Here is a 23,378-nt window from a genome sequence, read left to right on the forward strand (position 1 = left end):
GGAAACTCCCAACAAACCAAACCCCCGAAACCCAGTAAACTAGGGGGTTTGTTGGCTCATGCCTGCAAATCCAGTACTAAGGTTTAGACAGGAGGGTGACTGCAAGTTTGAAGGTAGCCTGAGATACACAGGGAGACCCTGACCCCAAACCCTTGGCCACCCCAGTCAAAGAACAATAAAACTTAACTATCAAACATCCAGGTGTGGTGAGACACCTGTTAATTTCAGGACTCTTGAGGTCTGAGGACCTGGACTCGCGGTCAGCCTAGGCAACACACCCAGGTTCTTTTCATAAAATAAAATTAGAAGTGCTTCAAAATGAAAATTGTAGGCCCAAATAATTGCAAAGATTAATCTCCAAATACTATTTTGACAATAAGGCAACTTTGATCCATATTAGAAAAAAAGGGACCCCAATATTTAATTTATTTTATGGTTTTTAATAAGCTATTCTCACATGTACACTTGCAATTGTAAAAAGACAAACATTTGCTACCAAAAGTTACATATTGTACAACTTACGAAAAATATAATTAAAAATATGCAAAAGTGATAAAGGGAGGTACTTTAAATAGAATATGAAATTTCTACTTAAGAAATGTAACCAGAAAATGGGAAACATCTAAGTGAACCATGAAACCTGTTTTAGTTCAAGCCTTTTGTTTCCATTACCTTAGGTTGACCTTCCAAGGGATCCAGGGCTATGAAAAGGAGGCCTGTCTGGGAAAGGACTGTTGTAGAATGTGAAGAACAGACACTGCGCTCCTATCTCTAGTTCTCTGACGCTTGGCCCCAAGTGAACACTTTTTACACTTTGCTGCCATAAGCTGGCCTGGGGCAACTGCTGGTTTCTACCATTGGTCCAGTTGTAGCTCTGCACTTCAGTGTCTTTGGTTTTAAATTGATTAAGACAGATGATATGCAAACTTTTCTACATCCAGGCTTCAATAAGGACCATCAAAACCAAACTGCAATGGGGCTGTGCATTTCTGTGTCTGATTCTTTTTTCTCAGCTAACAGGTTAATTTCAGTGTGTGGAAATAATGCATTTTCAATGCAGGACAAGTATGCTCATACGAGTAAGAACAGAGCAAGGGTCTTCCCCATGTTTTAAATAACAGATACATAGCATCTTAAATTATCATATAATTAGCAATTTTAGACATTGAACATAATACACTGTATTACAATGCAATGTGGTAGGCTTCGTTTGAGGAACAAAAATAAATTTCACATGAAGAAAGATTTATTTGATTCCCATAAGATACATTTAGCATAAATGTAAACTGCAGCAGTATATACAGTACCCAAACACAGAGAAGCCTGGAAAGGGCACGTCCCTGTCCAAAGCAGTCAATGGAAAGGCTTCCCAGTCATTCATCATCACCTCGCTGTCTTAAATTCCGAGATCTCCCATTTTCAATTTTTCTCTTTTTGAAGACTGGAGCCACCCCATCTGCTGCAACTCCCAGAGAAGAGACAGTTTTTTCTTTAAATACCACTTTGATTTCTCCAGCAGCAGCTTCTGGAGCTGACAGATATTCACTTTCAGTGCTTGGAAGTTCCAAGTCGACCTCTTCCCTGGAATAGAAAGAAAACTGAACTATAACCTGACAGATTAAGATAACTATTTGCATCTAAACCACAAGCCAGTGAAGCACCACGAGCCCCTTCCCAATGGTAACAACCAGGGATCAGAATTGGGTCATCAGAACACTGCGCTGTTCCTGTTTCGGCTCTTTTGAGACAGGGTCTCATGTAGTCCTGGCTAACCTTGCAGTCTCCAATGTCACTGTGGATGACCTTGAGTTCCTGAGCCTCTGACCTGGGTTAGGTGTGCACTGCCCAGCTCTAGGCTATTTAAGATACTGATTTCAGTTTCAGCACACTCATCTTTGACTGAGGTGGACACGTGCTAGGAGAGGTCTCTGCTGCACAAAGGACACAGTATCTTAGAAAATACTCTGCTCATGTAAGACACGCAGCATAAACAGATAATAGGGAAGCTGTGGACACCGATTCGTCATGGACTGACAGAAGTTCTGAAGCTTTACATAACACAAGATGGTAAGAATGGAATCTTAATGTCCTATTGTGAAAGACTCAATGAACTATTTGCCTAGCATCTTTTTATTCTGAGAACTAGCCCTTCAACTATCTTTGTGGTTAGTCATAAACATTCTGGCTGGACCAGAAATCAGTCCCCTGTTATGCCCTAGACCAGTGGGTCTCAATCCTCTTAAAGCTGCAACCCTTTAACATGCTTCCTTGTGTAGTGGTCACCCCAATCATAAAATTATTTTCGTTGCTACCTCAAACTGTAATTTTGCTACTGTTATGAATCTTAATGTAAATATCTGTGTTTTCCAATGGTTTTAGGAACCTGTGAAAGGATCATCTGACCCCCTAGGAGGTTATGGTCTACATACTGAGAATCACTGCATTATACAGGCAGCCGGTCTATGAAAGAGCTAGCGCATCAAATCCACCCATGAGACTTCTGAACACAGAGCAGGAGATCATCATACTCAGTGGCTGAGATTATAAAGCCTGCTGGAGACCAAATATCCTCTTAAGAGAGAGGAATTCACTAGACAGAGAATAAAGCAGGCAAACAGAGAAAGGGATGGGAGATGAAGCGTCTAATTTGTTTTGAAAATATGCATCACAGAGCACCCCTCTTTAGATTTTTATTTTATGTGTGATAGGCGTTTTGGATGCATGTTTGTCTGTATACCACATGTGTGAAATGTCCACAGAGGCCAGAAGATGTCAGATCCTCTGGAACTAGAGTTACAGTTGGTTGTTAAGTTATTTATCACTGTGGATGTGGGAACCAAACCCAGGTCCTCTCCAAGAGCAGTATGCACCTGCAACAACTTAAGGGATCTTTAAATAAATAAAAGCTTTTATTTTTGCTGTCTTCTGTAGATGTAGTGGCATGATCAGGAGTTCAAGGCTAGCAAAGGCTACACAAGACTCAAAAATATCCAAATCAAACCAACCAACCCAACCAGAACAAAATCTACACCCACACAAAAACAAAACTTTGAAGTATAGTGAGACACTGCAAGACAGTAAGAGAGCAAAAGAAACCATCTTGAAAAGTATGTACTGCAAGTATTTGTTTTGTTTTGTTTTTTTTCTTTTTTCTTTTTTCTTTTTTTTTTGAGACAGAGTTTCCCTGTGTAGCTTTGGAGTGGGTCCTGGAACTTACTTTGTAGACTAGGCTGTCCTCGAACTCCCAGAGATCCGCCTGCCTCTGCCTCCCCAGTGCTGGGATTGATTAAAGGCGTGCACCACCACTGCTTGGCTAAGTATTTGTTCTTTTGATTAAAAAATGACGATGAGCGTGTAAGTGTAGTCATTAGAAATGTCATGCTTTGTTAGGAAAGAAAACAATCACTAACTTGTTTTTGTTTTTTTTTAAACAGTTTCATCTTTTAAAATTAAAACTATTCTAGAGATGCAAGGAAGAGGTACACTTCTTAGGAGCATAGCACATAGCCAGGCAGTGGTGGTGGCGCACACCTTTAATCCCAGCACTCGGGAGACAGAGGCAGGTCGATCTCTGAGTTTGAGACCAGCCTGGTCTACAAGAGCTAGTTCTAGGACAGCCTCCAAAGCCACAAAGAAACCCTGTCTTGAAAAAAACAAAAAAAAGGAACACAGTACACTTGAATTCTTGACTACGGTGTGCTGAGGTGCAGTGGGATGGGATGACCTCTCAGGTACTTACTGAGACTCCGCCTCTTGTTTAATTTCTTGCCATTCTCCATAAGGGTTCGTCAGTTTCTTAAGAGGTTTGGATTTTTCTTCATTTGTGGTTGATGGATTCTGTTTTGGGGTACTTTTTTCTTTTTGTATTTCTGGGTCAGTTCTTTTCTCAGTACTTTTATTTTTTTCCTGAAATGCAAAGGCCAATAAATAACACATTTCAAGCAAAACCACTACATTCAACCCCCAAATTTAATTTCTTTAAAAAGTCTTAATAATAACCACTCACTTAATGGTGTAAATTTTCATATAACATAATAAATGCCTGGTCTACAGAGCAAGTTCTAGGACAGCCAGAACTGCACAGAGAAACTGTCTCAGGGGTGGGAGGGTAGGATTAGGATAACTCCCCCTTGCGGCAGAAGCAGTCCCCATAGAAGTCGGGCTGGTTCTTTATGACATCTTCATTGGGCTAAGAAAGCCCTTTAACTGACGTTTAGTGTGCACACCATACATGTACTAGGTTTTCAGCCTCTTTGCAAATTACACATCCATGGGTAGCTTGCTTGGAATTTCTTTTATATTCTACAAATGGCTCTTAACTCATATCCTATGTAGCCCAGGCTGGGCCTGAACTTCTAATTTTCCCATCTTAGTACTAAGATCTAATTTTCCCATTCTAAATATTGAGATCACCAGAATTTGTCACCATGCTCAGCAACATGATTTTCTTGCTCCTTTTTCTCTAGACAGGATCTTACTGTGTTGCCCTGGCTGTCCTGGAATTCCCTATGTAGTTCAGATGGCCTCAAACTCAGAGATCTGCCTGCCTCTGCACTGGGATTGAAGGCACATACTACCATATCCCCAGACATGATTTTTCCTAACAAATCCTCTGGCTCTTTTACTTTTGTTGCTCTAAAACGAAGGTCAATGATCTTAACCTTCACTGTGTTTCAGTCACCTACTATTTAAATGTTAAATTCTGGTCTGGGGATACAGCTCAGATGGTGGAGTACTTGGCACTCATGCAGAAGGTCCTGGGTTCAGTTCCAAGCAGAGCATAAATTGGTCAGTGTGGTATATTGTATCAATTCTATCACTTAGGAGGTGGAGGTAGGAAGATCAGAAGTTCAAGGCCAGACTTGGCTGAAGACCTTGTCTTAACTCAGAGATCTCCCGGCCTCTGCCTCATGAGTGTTGGGATTAAAGGCATGTATCACTACCACCTGGCTTGTAGTATTTTTACTGGATAGAATAATTATGATAGAAAGTAATTAGGTTACCTAATGTTAACTATGAACAGTGTGAGCTGGCTATTACAAGGACTTTGTTGCTGCTTCTCTACAATGTGATACAGGTCTCCTCCTATATCCCATAAAAACAGATGGAGTAGACAAAGAAATTGCAGGCAATGACAGGAACTTAAGCGTGGCCTGGGAAAGGTATCTCTAGAATCTTTAATTTCCTACACTTTTGAGGCCAGTCATCTCAGCTCTGATAGGGGTATAATGGTGTGTCTTCTTTGGTAAGAGTGTAACTGACAAGACTGTAAAACTGTGTTTTAGCCCGATGATGGTGGTGCACACCTTTGATCCCAGCTCTTGGGAATTTGTATGTATTAATTTGGTTTGATAAACCAAAAATAAGTTGGGGAGGAAAGAGCTTTTTAGGGGTTGGAGAGATGGCTCAGAGGTTAAGAGCACTGCTTGTTCTTCCAAAGGTCCCGAGTTCAATTGCCAGCGGCTCACAACCATCTATAATGAGATCTGGTGCCATCTTCTGGCATGCAGACATACATGCAAGCAGAATACTGTGTACATAATAAATAATAAAAAAGGGGGGGCTTATTGGGCTTCCATGTCCCAATTAATGTTAACCACCCTGAGATGTCAGGGTAGGAACCATGGAAGAAAGCTGCTTACTGGCTTGTCCCCAGGCTCATGTTTATCTACTTTTTTATACCTTCCAGGACCACCAACCCTGAGGTGACACTACTCATGGGGAGCTGAGCCTGCCCTCATTAACCAACAATCAGGAAAACACCACACAGACAGGCCTTGATGGGGAAGGTATATCATCAACTGAAGCTCCCCACTCCCAGGTGAATCTAGTTTGTGTCAAGTTGACAAAACCTAATGAGCACATCACATAAAAGTGGAAGGAGAGATCTGACTCCAAATTTGTTCTCTGACTTCTAGAAGTATGTCCAACCACACACACACACAGCAATAATCATAAAGACATGACTAGAAGTATGTGCCAACCACACACACACACAGCAATAACAATCATAAAGACATGATAGAAGTATGTCTAATCACACACATGCACAATAGTAATAATCAAAAATTAAAGGCATGATGCTTTCATTTTTTTTGTAGTCATACTCCTCATAGAAAACAAAAAGCTAACCTTACAGAAAATAGAGTGTACTTCCTATTCAAGACCAATCTAGCCATCTGTTCTTATGGATAGTTTTCTTCTTTCTTTGGTTTCCCTCTACAACAAGTTTATCTCAGTCAATACTTAGCCATCAGGTTTTGTTCAATTTTCTTTTCTTTTCTTAGAGAGGGGTCACCATGTAGCCCTGGTTATCCTGGAACTGGCCTCAAACTCAGAGACCTGCCTGCCTACCTCTCAAGTGTCTCAGTATCTGTTTTTCATCTTAGCCAACCATACTTAAACTATAAACTACTTTTTTACTCCCTATGAATTCTGCTACCCAAAATAGGTGGTCAAACTTTTAGAAGGGCACTGAAGACTTCCTGACTGCTAAATTCCATGGACATACTTCTCTCCTTCTTTTCCACTTACTTTAAAAAAAAAAATTACACTTCTTGCCAGGCGTTGGTGGCAGTCGCCTTTAATCCCAGCACTCGGGAGGCGCAGGTAGGTGAATCTCTGTGAGTTTGAGGCCTGGTCTATTGAGTGAGTTACAGGACAACCTCCAAAGCAATACAGAGAAACCCTGTCTCAAAAAACAAACAAAAAAATATATAATTAAAAAAAATTTCACCTTTACAGTGTGTATGTGAGTATGCTGATATGCATGAAAGTCAAAGGACAACTTGTGGGAGTCAATTCTTTCCCTCCACCTCCACCATTTGGGACTCAGTGACTGAACTCAGGCCATCAGTGCCTTTACTGCTGAGCCATCCCCCATAGCCCTTTTAAAACAAACAAATACACACAACTTCTTTGGTTTTTGTTGTTCTGATTTTAGGTTTTGTGTATGTGCATTTATACATGTACATGGGGGTAGTGTGGGGGTGTGGTCTGACTAGGTATAAAGGTCAGATGATAATGGAGGAGAGAATAAGTTCTCTTTCTCCTTCATGGGGTGCTGGAGCTAGGACTCAGGCCATGTGGTTTAGAAGCAAGCGTCGTTACCAGCTGAGCCACCTTTCCAGCACAGCAGACTTAATTCTTGATGCAGTCTCCATGTTTGGCTTCTGGGACACTTCTTGCCCCCACATCGACCCTCACACCTCCACAAGTGAACTAAATAAATGTTTATTGTCCACAGTTACTCTCCTCATCTAGCTCACCTATGCTGAGACTTCAAACACTGCTAAGTAGTTCCTGTTTATTAGCTTTTCTGTTTCTAGTCTAAGTATGCACACTGGCCAGACAGATTTCTGAATGCTACTGTAGCTTCTTAAAGTTACAAGGTTTAAGGCCGGTATGAAGAATGGCACATGACTTCAATACCAACACTCCTGAGGCAGAGGCAGACAGATGTCTGTCAGTTTGAGGCCAAGCCTGGTCTACATGAGTCTCGGGCCCTATCTTAAAAAAAAAAAAAAAAAAAAAAAAAGAGAAAAAAAAAAACTGGTCTCTCTCTCTCTCTCTTTAAAATTTTACATTACCAATCCCGGAGTAATAGCCCCCATACCTCCGGAACAATAGGCGGGCGCAAAGAATCAAACCCCATCCACTCTGACGAGAGGATAAGGTTAAGGCCCTATCTTAAAAAAATAAAAAAAGTTAAGAGAGTTCAAAACAGGAATCTGGATAAATAGTACAATCTTTTATCCAAATGCCAAAATACAGTTGACTTCACCCTTAATTTTGAGTGATTCATTTCAAGATCTCCAATGGATAGATGCTTAAAACCATTCTATCAAACTATACACACCCCATGATAGTAAAGTTTAATCCATAAATTGGTATAGTAAGAGATTAACTATAGTAGTAACTGGCAAGCTACTACAATATACTACAATGGAAGATTTCATTGTGACATTCAGGATGACAAATGTCTGTGAAAAGTGAACCTACCTTAAACTTGATTACCAGTTTCTTTGTTTCTGCAGAAGCCTCTCCTGGTTTCTTCTGTTCGCCATCAGAGTCGCTGTGAGAATCTGATGACTTGGATTCTTCTAGGGACTCAGGTGACTTTTCCTTGTCCTTACTAGAAGGCACATCACCAGTGTGTGGAATGAAATCATCTGGCTTTTCCCATTTGGATTCTGCTCAATACATTTTAATAACATATTACTTTTTTAGCAGTACTTCTCAGCAATATAACAGTTTTTATCATGTACAATTATAAAATAACACATTTTTTTTATTTGTACTATCAAGTCAAGACCCCTCTTTTTTATTGTTCAGGAATTTTAGGACAATCTACATTACTAAACTCAAAAACCCTAACTCTAATGAGAAGGAACTTGGGAAGGGGGTGATAGTTTTAAAAATCTTCAGTTTACCTGAAAACATTTTCAAGAAACATACTAAGAATGACTTCACAAAATATTTCCTGAAACTTATCACAAAGATTTTCGGGAGTTCTCACAATAGTGATGAACTGAAGACACTTTCCTAGTAAAAGAATCTCAATCTCTCAATCTGCTGAACTACACTGCCATCTAGTGTTTACTGGGCTTCTAGAGACATACAAGTATTTCTAATTGTCTTGTTTCTACTTTAATGAAGGGGAAAGAAAAACTACAATTTGTTATCCAACTGAGACAATTTAAGAGTAAAGGATACTAGGAGACAGAAACAGGAGGATTTCTGTGAGTTTAGGGCCTGCCTGGTCTTCTTGGTGAATTCCATACCAGCCAGAGCTACAAAGAAAGACACTGTCTTAACAACTAGATAGAGTGAGAGTGGCTACTAATTACAGAGAGGATTAAACTCCTACCAACCACAGAGAACATAGTCTTTTTTTTTTTTTTTTTTTTAAGAATGACTACAGGCCTAGTGACTTCACTGGTAAGTTGTGCATTGAAGTTAGATTTGGATTAATTATAAAGCCCTATTAATTAATAGGCTGTATGAGCTCTATAATGTCCCAATACTTTCCTTATATGGTACAGAAACAATGCTCTCACAGGGCAGAATCTGTTTGAAGGTTTAAAGGCCATTTCTTCCTAAAAGATGTAATATAGGGTTTTGGATAATAAGAATTTAGAAACATACAAAAAGGAAAACACCCAGGCTGATGCAGAAAGCTAAGTGTGAAGACTGACAAGGATAGACGAGTGGTTCTGGCTGAGAAACCTGAGGGTATTTCTTTACTTCACTGTTCATAGTCATAAGTACCAATACAAACATGGTCAAGTTTTAACACCCTCTGGGCCTCCCAGGACTTCCTAGTCTTCAGCTGTATATATACCTGAACATATGATGTATGCTGGGAGAAACAAGCAATTATTTATAAGAAACACTGAAGATCAATTGGGTAGGGTGGCAGAGTCCTGTAATTACAGCGCTTGGGAGATAGAGGCAGGAGGATCAAGACTCAAGGTCCTACTGAGCCACCTACTGAGCTGGAGGCCAGGTGGAGATAGTCTTCAAAAAGTCAGAGAAGGAACACCAAACACTTAACTGAAGGATGTTATATGAGGAATTCTGTGATTTTTCTAGGAATTTATTTACTTTTTTCTTCTTTGTGTGAGAGGGTCTCATGTATACCAACTCACCATCTGAAGATGTCCTTTGATCCTATTCCTCCTGACTCCACTTTCCTCGTGATGGGATTACTGAAACGTTTTTCTTTTTTCTTTCTTTCTTTTTTTTTTTTTTTGAGTGTATGGTATATGCTTATAGGTGTACATGTATGTGGCAGTATGCTTGCCTATGCATTTGAGGCTAGACAAATACTTCTGGTACATTTTCCCATCATTCTCCGCTTATTTCTTTATCTTTTAAGGTAGGGTCTCTCACTGAACCTAGACTGGCCACCCAACAAGCCATTAGAGTTGCTCATCTCTGTTCACCCAGTGTTAGGGTTACAGGTGTTTTTTCCTACACTTTGCTATGTGGGTGTTGGGGATTTGAACTCAGGCCCTCATACTTGGACAGCAATCACTTTATCCAACAAGTCACCTTCCTAGTCCCCATACTCAGATTTATGTAATGCTACAGGTTAAACCCAGGACTGTGTGTGCTATGCAAACATTCTACATTAAACAACATCTCTAACACAAGGTTTTTGTTTTTGTTTTTGTTTTTTCAAGACAGGGTTTCTATGTGTAACAGCTCTGGCTGTCTTGGAACTCCCTCTGTAGACCAGGTTGGCCTCAAATTCACAGAGATCCACCTGCCTCTGCCTCCTGAGTACTGGGATTAAGGCATGCACCACCACTGCCTGGCTCAGTTTTGTTTTCTTAAAACAACACGGTGAAGGTATAGTTCAATAAGAGGGTACTTGCTAGCAAGTATTAGGTTCAAGTTTGATCCTCACCACAACACAAGTTGAATTAGGTGACAACTATAGATACTTATAAAGGAAATTATTATTAATTGTAAGACCCAGTCATTTTAGAGAGTTGAAGGTTCTTTTTTATTTGCAAATGCCTTATTAATTAAGGATCACATTAAGTGGACATAGAGAACTGGCTCAGTAGTTAATTCACCCCACCCCCCACCCAGACAGGGTTTCTCTGTTGTAGCCTTGGCTGTCCTGGAAATTGCACTTTAGACCAGTCTGGTCTTGAACTCACAGAGATCTGCCTGACCCTGCCTTCTGATTGCTGGGAATAAAGGTCAACAGTTAATTTTTGTTGCTCTCACAGAGTACCAGGGTTCAATTCTAGTACCCACATGGTGACTCAAAACCATCCATAACTCCAGTTCCAGAAAATCTGATGCCTTTTGGCTCACATATGGTGAGCATAAATCCATGCAAGTAAAATAGCTATACACATTAACATTGATGGACAGTACATTTTATAAATAGAAATCTTTTAATATACCTTATAAAAGATAATCTATACTTGGTACAAAAATTATTATTATATTATAGTTTCCAAGTTTGGATGATACATTAGCTCATATATAGTTTTGGGTACAATTTTAAGTTAAAATAATAAAAGATAACACTCACCTCCTGTTTCTGTATTATAATAATAGGTGTAACCGTCTTCACTTAAACCCTCCACCCAAACAGCCTTTGCTGCTGTCTAATAGGAGGGAAAAAAAACAATACACTGTGAATAATGACAAGGGCTATCTACTGAATAACTAAGGGAAATGTGGCTAACCTTGCTTTTCCATCCGGCACCTGGGAGTCAAGAGTGGTGATAAAGTCATGGCCATACAGCCTGGTTTTTGCTAGTCACTACTAACTTTCAAACAAGAGAATGTCCCATCTCTCAAAGCCAGAAATTCTGCCCAGTTGGAAAGACATGTAAACAAGAAATGGCTGCAAGTCAACTAATATTTATCCTGAATAGGGTCCCCCCCACTTTTTTGTGCAGAGATATCCCTGTTTCATCTCTAACAGAAGGATTATAAGAAGAAGGAAGCCAAGTTGGGGCTTGAATAGAACTGCTTATTTGGAAAAAAAAAAAATTTGCTTAACAAAATTCTACAAAAAGCCACAGCAGCCAGAATTTGTTTAGCTCAGGGGCAGAATGTTGGCTATTCACAAAGCCCTAGGATCAATCAATCCCCAGCAACAAAACTGACTAGTCACCCAACCTGTGAACTCCAGAAGCCAATCACTTGAAAGAATAAAGCAAAGACAGTGTAAATATGTTATAGTTACCTTTTTTAAGTTCCCTTGAAATCCTTCTGGCTTCTCCCACTGAGATGCTTAAAACAAAATATATTATAAAATAATTTTGCTTTAAAACAAGTTCTCAAAATTTAATGAGGTAAAAATCCACAAGATAGTCATTATTATGTACAAAACACTACAGGATAGCTTATTATTATTATTATTTTGTTTTTTTGAGACAAAGTTTCTCTGTGTAGCTTTGGCACCTGGAACTCGATTTTTAGACCAGGTTGGCCTTGCACTCACAGAGATCTGTCTGCCTCTGCCTCCCTAGTGCTGGGATTAAAGGTGGGGGCCACCACTGCCAGGCGAAATATAGTTTATTATTGATAAAATGAAAGAAACAACATATATCTTTAGTGGTTCTATATAGAATACATGTGAATGTCACATAACCTAGAAGAAATGGCAGCATGGTCAAGAGTTACTGAAACTCTCACAGTAATTACTAGGGCTAGGTAGGACTTTTCTCAGAAGTTAGGGAATTTATACTTGGTAGGTCATTTATTTTTTACCATCTTTGTGTGCTCTTTAATTCTTCTGTGAGATGCCTTGCTATTATGGTTTAAATGAGAATGGGCCCCGGAGGTTCTTATATTTGAATATTTGGTCCCCAGTTGGTGAAACTGTTTGGGAAGGATTTGGGAAGTGTGGCCTTCTTGGAGGAGATGTGTTGCTGGGATGGAGACTTTAGGTGTCAAAAGCCTACATCATTCCCAGTTTGTTCACCCTCTCTGCCTCCTGGCTGTAGACCACGCTGACTCCAACTCACTGAGATCTGCCTGTCTCTGCCTCCTGAGTACTGGGATTAAAGGGGTGCACCACCACCGCCCAGGTACCCCATAATTTTTAAGTCATATTTCTACTACACAGTACTTTCAAATTCCTTTTTTATGGGGTGGGAATTTAGCTCAGTGGTAAAACAAAGCACTTGCTTGCTAAGTATAAGGACCTAGGTTTGAAATCTAGCATGGGGGTGGGAGTGGGGGAATAGGTAAACAGAAAATTCCTTTTTGTATCAAATTTACTTTCTCTGCCATAAATTCTGTATTTCTGGAGGGTAACATAAATAAATTTATTTGCCCCAGAATATACGAGGAAAAAAATGTATTAAGCTTTAAAAGATTACAAAAAATGTTTTTAATATTCCTACTGAAGCCGGGCGTTGGTGGCTCACGCCTTTAATACCGGGACTCGGGAGGCAGAGGCAGGTGGATCTCTGTGAGTTCAAGACCAGCCTGGTCTACAAGAGCTAGTTCCAGGATAGCCTCCAAAGCCACAGAGAAACCCTGTCTCGAAACACCAAAAAAAAAAAAAAAAAAAAAAAAAAAAAAATCCTACTGAAAAACACCTTTATGTACTTTACTGAAACTGGTATTTAACATTAATATGAAGGAGAAATTCTCAAAATTTTAACAGTTACACTTATTTTGTGTGTGTGTGTAAGTAGGTGGAGGCTGGAGGACAATTTGTGGGAGACAGTTCTCTCCTTCTACCATGTGGGTTCTGGGGACTGAACTCACATTGTCAGGCTTGGAGGCAGGTACCTCACTCATTGAGTCACCTCACAAGCCCAAAGAGGAAAATTAAACAGTCAGTCAAGAAAGCTATGAAAAAAGCTTGGTTATGAAAAAAGCTTGGTTTCCCAAGCTAACTAGTTAGAAAACCTTTCCAGCCGGGCGGTGGTGGCACATGCCTTTAATCCCAGCACTCGGGAGGTAGAGGCAGGCGGATCTCTGTGAGTTTTAGCCAGTCTGGTCCACAGAGTGAGTTCCAGGACAGCCAGGGTGACACAGAGAAACCATGACTCAGGGAAAAAAAAAAAAGAAAAAAAAAGGAAAACCTTTTCTCTTGGCATTTTATTTCAAGACCCTTAAAACTTATGACGAAGACTGACACACATGTGAACAGTCTGACCTTCAGGTGAAGTGCTTATTTCTGTAGAGTTTCAATTTTTTATCAAGAAAGTAAAGGAACTTGTAAGACTTTTGTTTTATTTTACTTTTTTTTTGAGATAGGATTTCTCTGTAACAATCCTGGCTCTCCTGGAATCCAGAAATCCACCTGCCTCTGCCTCCTGAGTGCTGGGATTAAAGGTGTGTATCACCAAGCTTACCTAGGAACTTTGAGGATTTTAATCATGACACTGACTTGCAATAAGCAGGGTATTCTTACAGCTTTTGCTTTTTCCTTTTCTTTTTGAGACATGGTCTTCTTACGCTGTACCCCATACTGGCTTGGATCCCACTGTGTATTCTAGGCTAGTCTCTAATTTGTGGTAATCCTTCTGAATGCATAATTTTCTAAACTTTGTGGAAAAAAGGAAGTTACAGTTTTTCACTACTTAACACATGCCAATATTAAATAAGAATCTCAACAGGAAATCTACTGTGTAGTTCTATGCCTCACCAGCATACCTCCTGTGATGAGGTCATAGTAGTAACAGTGGCCATCAGCCGTTACACCTTCTACCCATCTACCCTTGGAAGGGTCTTTCTTCTTCTTTTCCTTTTTCTTTTTCTTCTCTTTTGGTTGATCTGATGTAGAAGTGGGCTGGACAGTGCTTGTCACTGGTGATATACTCGGCTCTGGAATGTCTAGAAAAAAAGATAAGGAGGGGTAACTTTTTAAATGTTGCATTAGCCAGAAGTGACCCATGCCTTTATTCCCAGCTACTCCAGAGGCTGAGACAGGATGATCATGTGTTTGAAACCAACCTAGATAACCAATTTAAAAAACAAAACCAAAGTTTGACAAGATTTTTTCTGGGAACAAAACACATTACAATAAAGTTACCTGAGATACAATTGTTGAACATAGAAGGGAAGTGAAAAAATAGTAGCTGTAAGGGTTACTTAATTCTATTACACATTAAAGTCATCCTAGGGGCTGAGGAGTGTGGCCCAGAGGTAGTCCACCTACCAAGAATGCACTAGGCTGTGGGTTTAATCTCAGTGTACCACGAAGAAAACAAAACCCAAACAATTTACAACTTATTCTAAAAGTCATGGAAAACAAATCATATCTGGGGATGTAATTCTGCAGCAGAGTGCTTGCTAACATTCACAGGCCTGGGTTAGACCTCCAGTCCTGCAGGACAAATGAGGTGGAAATAAGCAAACACGTGATTTACACAGAGTGGTTCTGACACAGAACCAACTGAAGATTCCTGGTGTTTTTTATTAGAAGGTGTTATAGTAAGCTGACAGTGATGGTGTGTGCCTCCTAGCACTTAAGGTAGAGGCAGGAGGCTCAGGAGTTTAAAAACCATCTTCAGTTATCAAGAGTTCTTGGCCAGCCAGGGCTACATGGAACTCTGTCTAAAAGACAGGTATCTTGCCCATACCAACAAAGGCCAATGTTGATGACAACAACATTGGGACATGTTAGAACACTGGGACATGCCAACAACAAATTACAAAAGCAAAGCTATTAAGCTACTCCCACTGGCTTCATACTTCTTCACGCCAATATAAATTCCAGGTCAAGGAGGGCAGGGGTGTCCCTTGACCTTAATCCCAGCGCTTGGAAAGCAGAGGTAGGCAAATCTCTGAGTTTGGGGCCAGCCTGGACTAGAGAGCAAGTTCTAGGACTGCCATGGTTACACAGAGAAACCCTGTTTGGAAAAACAAAACAAACAAAAGCCCTCCAGGTTAAAAATACCTGAAAGAAAAAAAAAAACTAAAAAATACTGTTAAATTTGACTACATGACTAAATTTGTTTGTATAACAAAATGAAAAGAAACAAAAGCAAAAATACATATGCTAGGAAAATGAAAAAAATTAACAACAAATAAGTTTATGTCCCTAATAATGATTTGTTAAAAAAATTAAACATCCTAACAGAAAAAACATAATTCAGAGAATAAACATTTTTCTTTTACTAATATACAAAGAAATATAGTTTTAAAAAGTAGATTAATACTGAAAAGTAGAGCCAGGTGTTGGTGGGCACACCTTTAAATCCCAGCACTCAGGAGGCAGAGGCAGGCGGATCTCTGTGAGTTCGAGACCAGCCTGGCCTACAAGAGCTAGTTCCAGGCCAGCCTCCAAAAGCCACAGAGAAACCCTGTCTCAAAAAACCAAAACCAAAACAAAACAAAACAAAAAACCAAAAAACTGAAAAGTAGAATGAAATTCCACTCTCATCTATGGTATTTACATGAACGTGGAAAACAAAAAGTGTTTTAATGGCTTTCTGCTCATGAGACTGCTAATACTCACTGGGTGGTGGTGGTGGTTAATGCCTTTAATCCCAGCGCTTGTGAGGCAGAGGCAGGCAGATCTTTGTGAGTTTGAGGCCAGCCTGGTCTGCAGAGTGAGTTCCAGGATAGGCTCCAAAGCTACAGAGAAACCCTGTCTCTAAAAACCACAAAAAAAAAAAAAAAAAAAAAAAAAAAAAAAAAAAAAAAAAAAGAAAAAGAAAAAGAAAAGAAAAAAGAAAAGAGAGAGATATAAGGGGGCTGGAGAGATGGCTAAGTGGTTAAGACCACTGCCTGCTCTTCCAGAGGTTCTGAGTTCAATTCCCAGCAACCACATGGTGGCTCTCAACCGTCCATAATGAGATCTGGTGCTCTCTTCTGGCCTGCAGGCATATACATGCAGACAGAATACTGTATACATAATAAATAAATCTTAGAAAACAAAAAAGACTGCTAATACTTCCAACACCAGTTAGCCACTTTTTATCTCTATAAAAACATAAATTAGTCCAACATTTGTTGAGCTAGCTTAGCATCAGCTACACTACACTACATTCATCCTTTGATGCTAGATTTCTTGTCCAGAAGATGAATTTACAGAGAAAAGTAAAGACAAAAAAGATATATTCAAGATACAATGCAACATTATTTTTTTTTAAGACAGTATTTCTCTGTGTAGCCCTAGCTGTCTTGGAATCTGATCTGTAGACCAATCTGGCCTTGAACCAAAGATCCACCAGCTTCTGTCTCCTGAGTGCTGTGATTATCGGTGTGCATGGGGGTGAAGATCTTTAACAGAACACAATACATAAAATCCAAAAGAAACCCACAGGGTCATTGTGGTTCACATCTAGAATCCGAGCCTGCCTGACTACCTTGACTTAAAGGCCAGCCTAGGCTACACAGTGAACTCCAGGCTAGCCAGAACTATATAGCGAGACTCAATATCAAAACAGACAAACCAATACCCCCACCATGGACATCGAGATATTTGAATGTATATTCAAAACTAATCTGTGCTGTGTGGTGGCACATACCTTTAATCCCAGCACTTGGGAAGCAAAGCCAGATGGATCTCTGTGAGTTCGAGGCCACTCATTATGTTTCAAAAAAACAAAAAATTAACCTTAAAATGGCAATGAAATGGAATATTTTAATCTATACATACATAAAATTAACAAGATGAATTTCCAACTAACCCTTCTCCAATTGTCCAGAAGATTCCTATCTAATTTTCCTCTCAGAATGCTTCATATTCAGTTGGGTGTAATGATGCATGCCTGCAACCGCAGAACTGGGGAGCCTGTCCAACATCACATAGTGAGTTTGAGGCCAGTTTGTATTAACCAGTGAGACTCTCATTCATTAATAAATAAATGACTTTTTGGTACTACACACCCCTTCTTTTCCTTAAATACTAGCATTTAGACTACATTACCCTGACAACTGTGAAAGCAATATTCTGCTTAAACCCATAATTAAGAGTTCTTTTTATTAGAGACTTGGCTGGGACTGCGCAGGAAGCCCTTCCCCACTGGCTTGTGTTGTATCACAAGGTGCTTCTCAGGTAGTCAACTGTCAGACTGCTCCAGTCCTCCCTGCTTGCAGAAGACGAATTCTTACAGTGGCCATGGTTATTAACGGAGAGAGTCATAACTAGTTAAATTACTGAGAATAAGTAATGATATAGTGTGACTATCCAATGCTCATAAAGGGATCTTCTATATCTCAACTCTTCTGAGGCCCAGGAAACCTCTCTTAGGAAAAAGAGGGGGAGAGACTGCATGAGCCAGCTGGGCAGTGAAGTGTTGCACACCTTTAATCCCAGCACTCAGGAAGCAGATGCAGGTGGATGTCTGTGAGTTCAAGAATAGCCTGGTCTACAGAGTGAGTGCCAGTACAACCCCCCCTTCAAAACAAACAAACAAACAAACAAACAAAAAGATTACAAGAGCTAGGAGATGGAGATGTTGTTTGTCGTAGTGTGACATCCCCCCACCCCATAACACGATCACATCACCATCTTGGAATAGAGAATACCCACCCTGATCCAGGCATGGCAAGGAAATAAACAAGCAACTGATGGTCCAATACATGCTGACATATTCCAAGAGGAGGGAGGGGACACTCACAGGACCAGTTCCCCCTCACCTAGGATGCTAGCTATTATTCCATCATGTTCCAGCTCCCCTCCCAATGGGTGATTTTGGGAGATGCTGAAGTTAAAAAGAAAGGTTAATTGAAAAGAGGCTCCATGTTGTAGAGTCCCCAAGGTAGCAACCTATGATGGGGTATGCTTTTGTCATGATGCAGCTGTTTGGGGTCATCCATGGGCCTATAAACAACTCCCCATTCACGCTGTTTAGTTAAGCCCAATAAAGTCACAAAATTTGGTTCACAAAGTCAAAAAATTAAATTACCTGATTATCTGAGCCACTATACAAGTCCAACAGTCAAGATCTACTCTACAGCTGGTTTAGGAGCTTGGCTCCCAGCTTACTGTGGAGCTTTAGGAGGTGGGGCCTGGTTGGTGGAGGTGCATCAGTGGGGGCCACCCTCTGAGTTTATATCTGCCTTCAGGCTCTGGTCTGCTCTCTCTGCTTCCAGTCTGTATCGTGGGAATGTTTCAATTCGAGCACCCCTACTGTGCCCTCCCAGGTGCCCGGACCCAAACTTCTGAAACTGACCAGAGCTGACAGTTTACCCCATAAGCTCTTCCTGTCAGGTATTTCGTCACAGAAAAGTCACTAATACAATTTGTCATAGAAGAAAGCTCACAAGAACTTCCTACTTCAGAGCCTAAGTTCAAGCTGACGGAAACATTCAATAACAACCCTTAGTCAAACCGTCAAAATAACCTGCCTGTTTGAGGTAAAGTCAATTATTTGTCTATAAAATGCAAATCCTTCATTGTGTAGCCAATCATATAGATAGATATAACTCAGTTTGGCCATGTAGAAAATACATAATTATAATGCAAGGTTTTTGTTTTTTGTTTTTTTATGAGCAGTGCCTGTAACAATGAGTATCTAAAAAAGAAACCTCAAGGTTTAGGAAATGAATCATTCAGCTAGGTTACAGATAGGACTAGGTGAATGTAAAAGTAATACATTGATATGAATAAGGATATCAAAAGATGATGCATTAAAGGATTAAAAACAAAACATGGGGCCAGAAAGATGGTACAGTGTGTTAAGGCACTTGTCACTGGGCCTCATGACCTGAGTTAGAGCCACATGGTGGAAGGAGAGAACTGACTCTTCCAAATTGTCCCAAACCTCCACACATCCATCAACACAAACAGATAAATAAATAAGTGATGTACAAAAACAAGCCAGGTATGGTAGCTCCTGCTTTTTAATTTCAGAAGGCCTAATAGGAGGTCCACAAGATCAAGACCAGTCCAGGATATACTGGGAGATTGTATCTCAACAACCACAATATCCACAGCACAAAACATAAGCTTTTTAAGTCCACATTCTAAATAGGACTATGATACACAATAAAAGCACTAGAATATTTCAAGTACCTAACTTCTATATGGAAATGATTAAAAGGTCCCTCAGCACACACGGACCTGTGATGTTACTTTTAAAGGTCTTGTTGATGCTTTACCTGACTCTAAGCCAAGGCGTTTCAGATCCTCTTGGTATGCCTTCAGGGCAGCTGCCTCCATCGCAGCAAACTCCTTGGATGCCTTTTCTTCTTCCTTTGCCTTATCCAAGCTTTTCTGTTTAATCTATGCAAGACACACGTGCAAGTGAACGTGAGAGACAGATCAACATGTGCACAGAAAAATGAGCAAAGGGCCAACTGAAATTACCTCACTGATCCTCCTGGCCACATTTTCCTTGTGATTCTTCCCTCTCTCATGAAATTCAACACTCTTGAAAAGGAAAAGGGGAAACCATCATTAAATTCACAGTAAACTAATACTGTAAATATGGGGCTGACATATAAGATTAAAATGGCAGAAAATATAAAAATGATTAGTTTTAATGCAAGTTGACCCCTGTATCAAATGATGCTAGTGGTCTAAGCAGATTATTGTGGTTTCCACTAGATGTTCTCTGGTTATTAACATGAGCCAGGATGACCACACTAACAGGAGGAAGCATCAAGTACCCTCCTGATTAACCCAGTGAATACTGGTGTATGGACTTAAATGTCTTAAGTGTGGGGAACAACTTTCAAGAAGCAGCATGTCTCAGTTGAGCAGTGGCATATATCTTTAACCCTTTGAAGGCTGAGGCAAGAGAAACCCAAGTTCCAGGCCAGCTCAAGCTACTTTCAATAACCCATCTCAAAACAAAAAGACAGTAGTAACAATAAAAATGTCCCAAACCAAAAAACCCCCAACCAAATAAACAAAAGCCCCAATAACAGCAACAACAACAAAAGCTACTTCCTGTCAACATCAAATGTCATAACTGGTTAGGCCTCTAAAATTTTGTTTTCTGGCTTGCTATATTAGAGACATAAAGAATATCTTAAAGACTTGGTCTTTAAAACATTCAGAAAAATAGGTATTTGGGAAAGTCAGATGGCTTAGTGGGTACCAAGGCCACCAAGCCTGACAACCCGCCTTAGCCCCCAGGACCCACATGAATGCTGTCCTTTGACTTCCAAAATGAAGAATATGAAAACTAACACATATACACACACCTACACAAATTTTAAAAAATTCCTCACATTGTGCAAAATGATATAGTAAACAAGGTTATTTAATACAGTACTGTTTCTAGCAACAATCTTGTCTATCTACTGGGGACTGGCTGAGAGAATTGCATACATTCCCACAGGCTTTTATCATAGGAAAGGTGTTCACAGCCCCCTATGAATTGACATGGAGTCACCTTTATGATATACATTTCAGATAAACAACAACAACAACAACAAACCCTCAAAACAACTGTGCTACCTGTAAACATGATGGAATAAAGTACATGCACAGGAAAACAATGAAAGTATAGACACGGGGGAAGGAGTGGTTAACTTTTGAAGAGGAACACTAATTAGAAGGCTGGGGACATGGATGACTGAGTGAGCCCTGGGGCCTACTTAAACAGTCAGGAATTTTCAATAAATTTTAAATGTCTGCTGGTAAGAAACAAGAATGCCTTTAAAATACATGCTGTCAATCAAATCCTGTACGACACATTAACCAAGCTATTCTAATATACTCCTATGAATTCCTCATTAAGGCTGGAGTTTGCAAAGCAAACAATCATCTATTGTTCCTATACTAGGTTACCTACAGGTGATATACCATACAAAGAATACTATGTGAAAGGACCATCCTAGAAATATTGTTTGTAGTGAAATTACTAGATGTTTAGGGAGATGCAGACAAACTTCTGGAAAGAGAATTTATTTTCAATAGCTCATAAAATTCATTTTACTTCTTAGGGACCTCCAGGGATGGTTAATTTTTTTGTTGTGTGGTTTTAAAATCTCATGGCAGTTTTAGTAGGATTAATCTAAGCCAAATAAAATATGCATATTCTTTAGCAACAATCAGTAAGACCAAAAACAGAAGAGCAAAGCCAAAGATTCAAAGCCAAAGACCTTCCAGGAGATTTAAAGGTGTTTACTGAGGGAATACAGCAAGAAACATGGCAATATTCTTTTGTGTGTTACATTTTTGCCAAGTAATAAGGTAATGCATATATAAAATACCATTGCTTTTAGTTTTATTTCCTTTTGTTTTTTTAGACAGGGTTTCCCCGTGTAACCCTGGATGTCCAACAACTCACTCTGTAAACCAGGATGGCCTGAAATTCAAGAGATCCATCTGCCTCTGCTCCCCCATTGTTGGGATTATATTATATTAAAGGTGTGTACTGCCACTGCCTGGCAAGATACCATAGTCTTTTTTAAAAATTATTTTGTGGATGTGTGCACCTGTGTTAAGTTCATAAGCAACTCATGAGTATGGTCACCAATAAAGATCAAAAGAGGCTGTTGGGTAACAGGTGGTTGTGAACTGCCATATGGTGCTGGGAACTGAACCACAGCCCCTCTACAAAAGTTGTAGGTACTTTTTACTGTGGAACCATTTTACCAGTCCCCACACTCTTGTTTTTAATGTTTAATATAGTATGTTTGTATTGTTATGGCATTTCCAAGTTTGAATGTTCAACTGGTAAGATCTATGTGAATATTTAAAATACTTCAAAAGCACCTCCAAAACCTTGGAACACTGTTGGTCCCAAGCATTTCACAAAATAGATACCCAACCTGTGTTTTACTTATAAAAAAATCTGAAATTTTATAAAATGTTAAAATATAAATCTTAGATATTATAGTAGAATAATGAATACTTCAATATTGATATCAGATAAAAGAAATTTGCCAGGTGGTGGTATCAGGCACACACCTTTAATCCCAGCACTCGGAAGGCAGAGGCAGGTGGATCTCTGCGTTCTAGACCAGCCTGGTCTACAGAGCTAGTTCAGGACAGACTCCAAAGCCACACAGAAACCCTGTCTCGGGAAAAACAAACAAACAAACAAACAAAAAAACCCAAAACCAAAACCAACCAAACAAAAAAGTAATCTTTCTAGGTTTTGAAAAATCAAGAGCTCTATACATGAAAGTGGTTTTTGTAAACTCTACTTAGATCAAAAAGCAACATGTCACGTGGATATTTTACGAGAAATTCCATACAGGCCTGTTGTCTGCTATCCAGCACTTGCAGTAGTCACAGAATTTCTTTGGTTGTGATTTCCAGTAGTCGGCCCTGAAGAAGGGAAAACAACTCTAAGTTTATACAAAGAGAGAGAGAACCGTTATGCCTTTTAAAATCTGGGATATCAGGTTGTTTGTTGGCCGCCTTTCGTTTTAGCAGAGCAGCTCTATTAAACATGTGAGGCCAAATTCCCCGGAAAGCCGCTTCTCCCCGCTACGGCCCCGGAGACGAGGGAAACGAGACCCTCGAAGCAAAGCATTTCCCTTTCCCGACACTTTGTCTGGGGACGTCGGAGGCGACGGCGCCACTCGTGTTTCGGGGCCGGCCGGCAGGCAGGCAGGCAGGCAGGCAGGGGCGGCACCGGAGTCCCCCGCTGCCGGGGCGGCCGCGTTTCCCCGAGAACCAGCCGGGCAGGTCGGGCCGCCCCGGGCGAGCGGAGCGGAGCGGAGGGGGTGGGAGGAGGAGGAGGCGGCCTCACGCGGCCGCCGCGCGGCTCAGGGACGACCCGACTCACATGACCGCGCCGGCTCCGCGCGTCGCCCGCGATCCCGCTCACTGGTGCTCCGCCGCCGGCGAGGGCCGGGACCTCCGGACCTCCGTGTGCCCCCGACCCGGCGTCCGCGGCCGTCCTCACTACGGCAGCCGCGAGGGCCCAATCCGCGCGCGCGGTGTCGCCGCCGCCGCCGCCGCCGCCTCCTCCTCGTCCCCTCCCCCACGGGGCGGTACTCGCGGCGCCTGAGAGGTGGGGTCGGTA

At 40.6% G+C, this 23,378-nt stretch overlaps 1 protein-coding gene across 1 annotated transcript; it reads right to left on the reverse strand.

Annotated features, from left to right (window-relative positions):
• Positions 1–419: 419 nt before the first annotated feature.
• Positions 420–23,301, reverse strand: Wbp4 (WW domain binding protein 4). Its single transcript, XM_027394045.2, has 10 exons — positions 23,139–23,301; positions 22,603–22,675; positions 19,757–19,819; positions 19,549–19,672; positions 14,149–14,328; positions 11,720–11,766; positions 11,057–11,132; positions 8,002–8,192; positions 3,740–3,906; positions 420–1,581 (listed from the first exon to the last, which is right to left on the reverse strand). Coding segments are annotated over exons 1-10 (1,131 nt in total). The 5' UTR covers positions 23,141–23,301; the 3' UTR covers positions 420–1,373.
• Positions 23,302–23,378: the final 77 nt, after the last annotated feature.

Source organism: Cricetulus griseus, assembly GCF_003668045.3.
Source record: "Cricetulus griseus strain 17A/GY chromosome 1 unlocalized genomic scaffold, alternate assembly CriGri-PICRH-1.0 chr1_1, whole genome shotgun sequence".
NCBI lineage: Eukaryota > Metazoa > Chordata > Mammalia > Rodentia > Cricetidae > Cricetulus > Cricetulus griseus.

Bases quoted from the DNA above. Each gene is read 5' to 3' on its own strand.
- Wbp4 (XM_027394045.2), bottom strand. The intron at 14,329-19,548 runs GTAAAGCATCAA...CTTTTTTTCTAG, and splicing joins ACGCCTTGGCTTAGAGTCAG to ACATTCCAGAGCCGAGTATA. The intron at 8,193-11,056 runs GTGAGTGTTATC...TGTATTGAGCAG, and splicing joins TTATAATACAGAAACAGGAG to AATCCAAATGGGAAAAGCCA.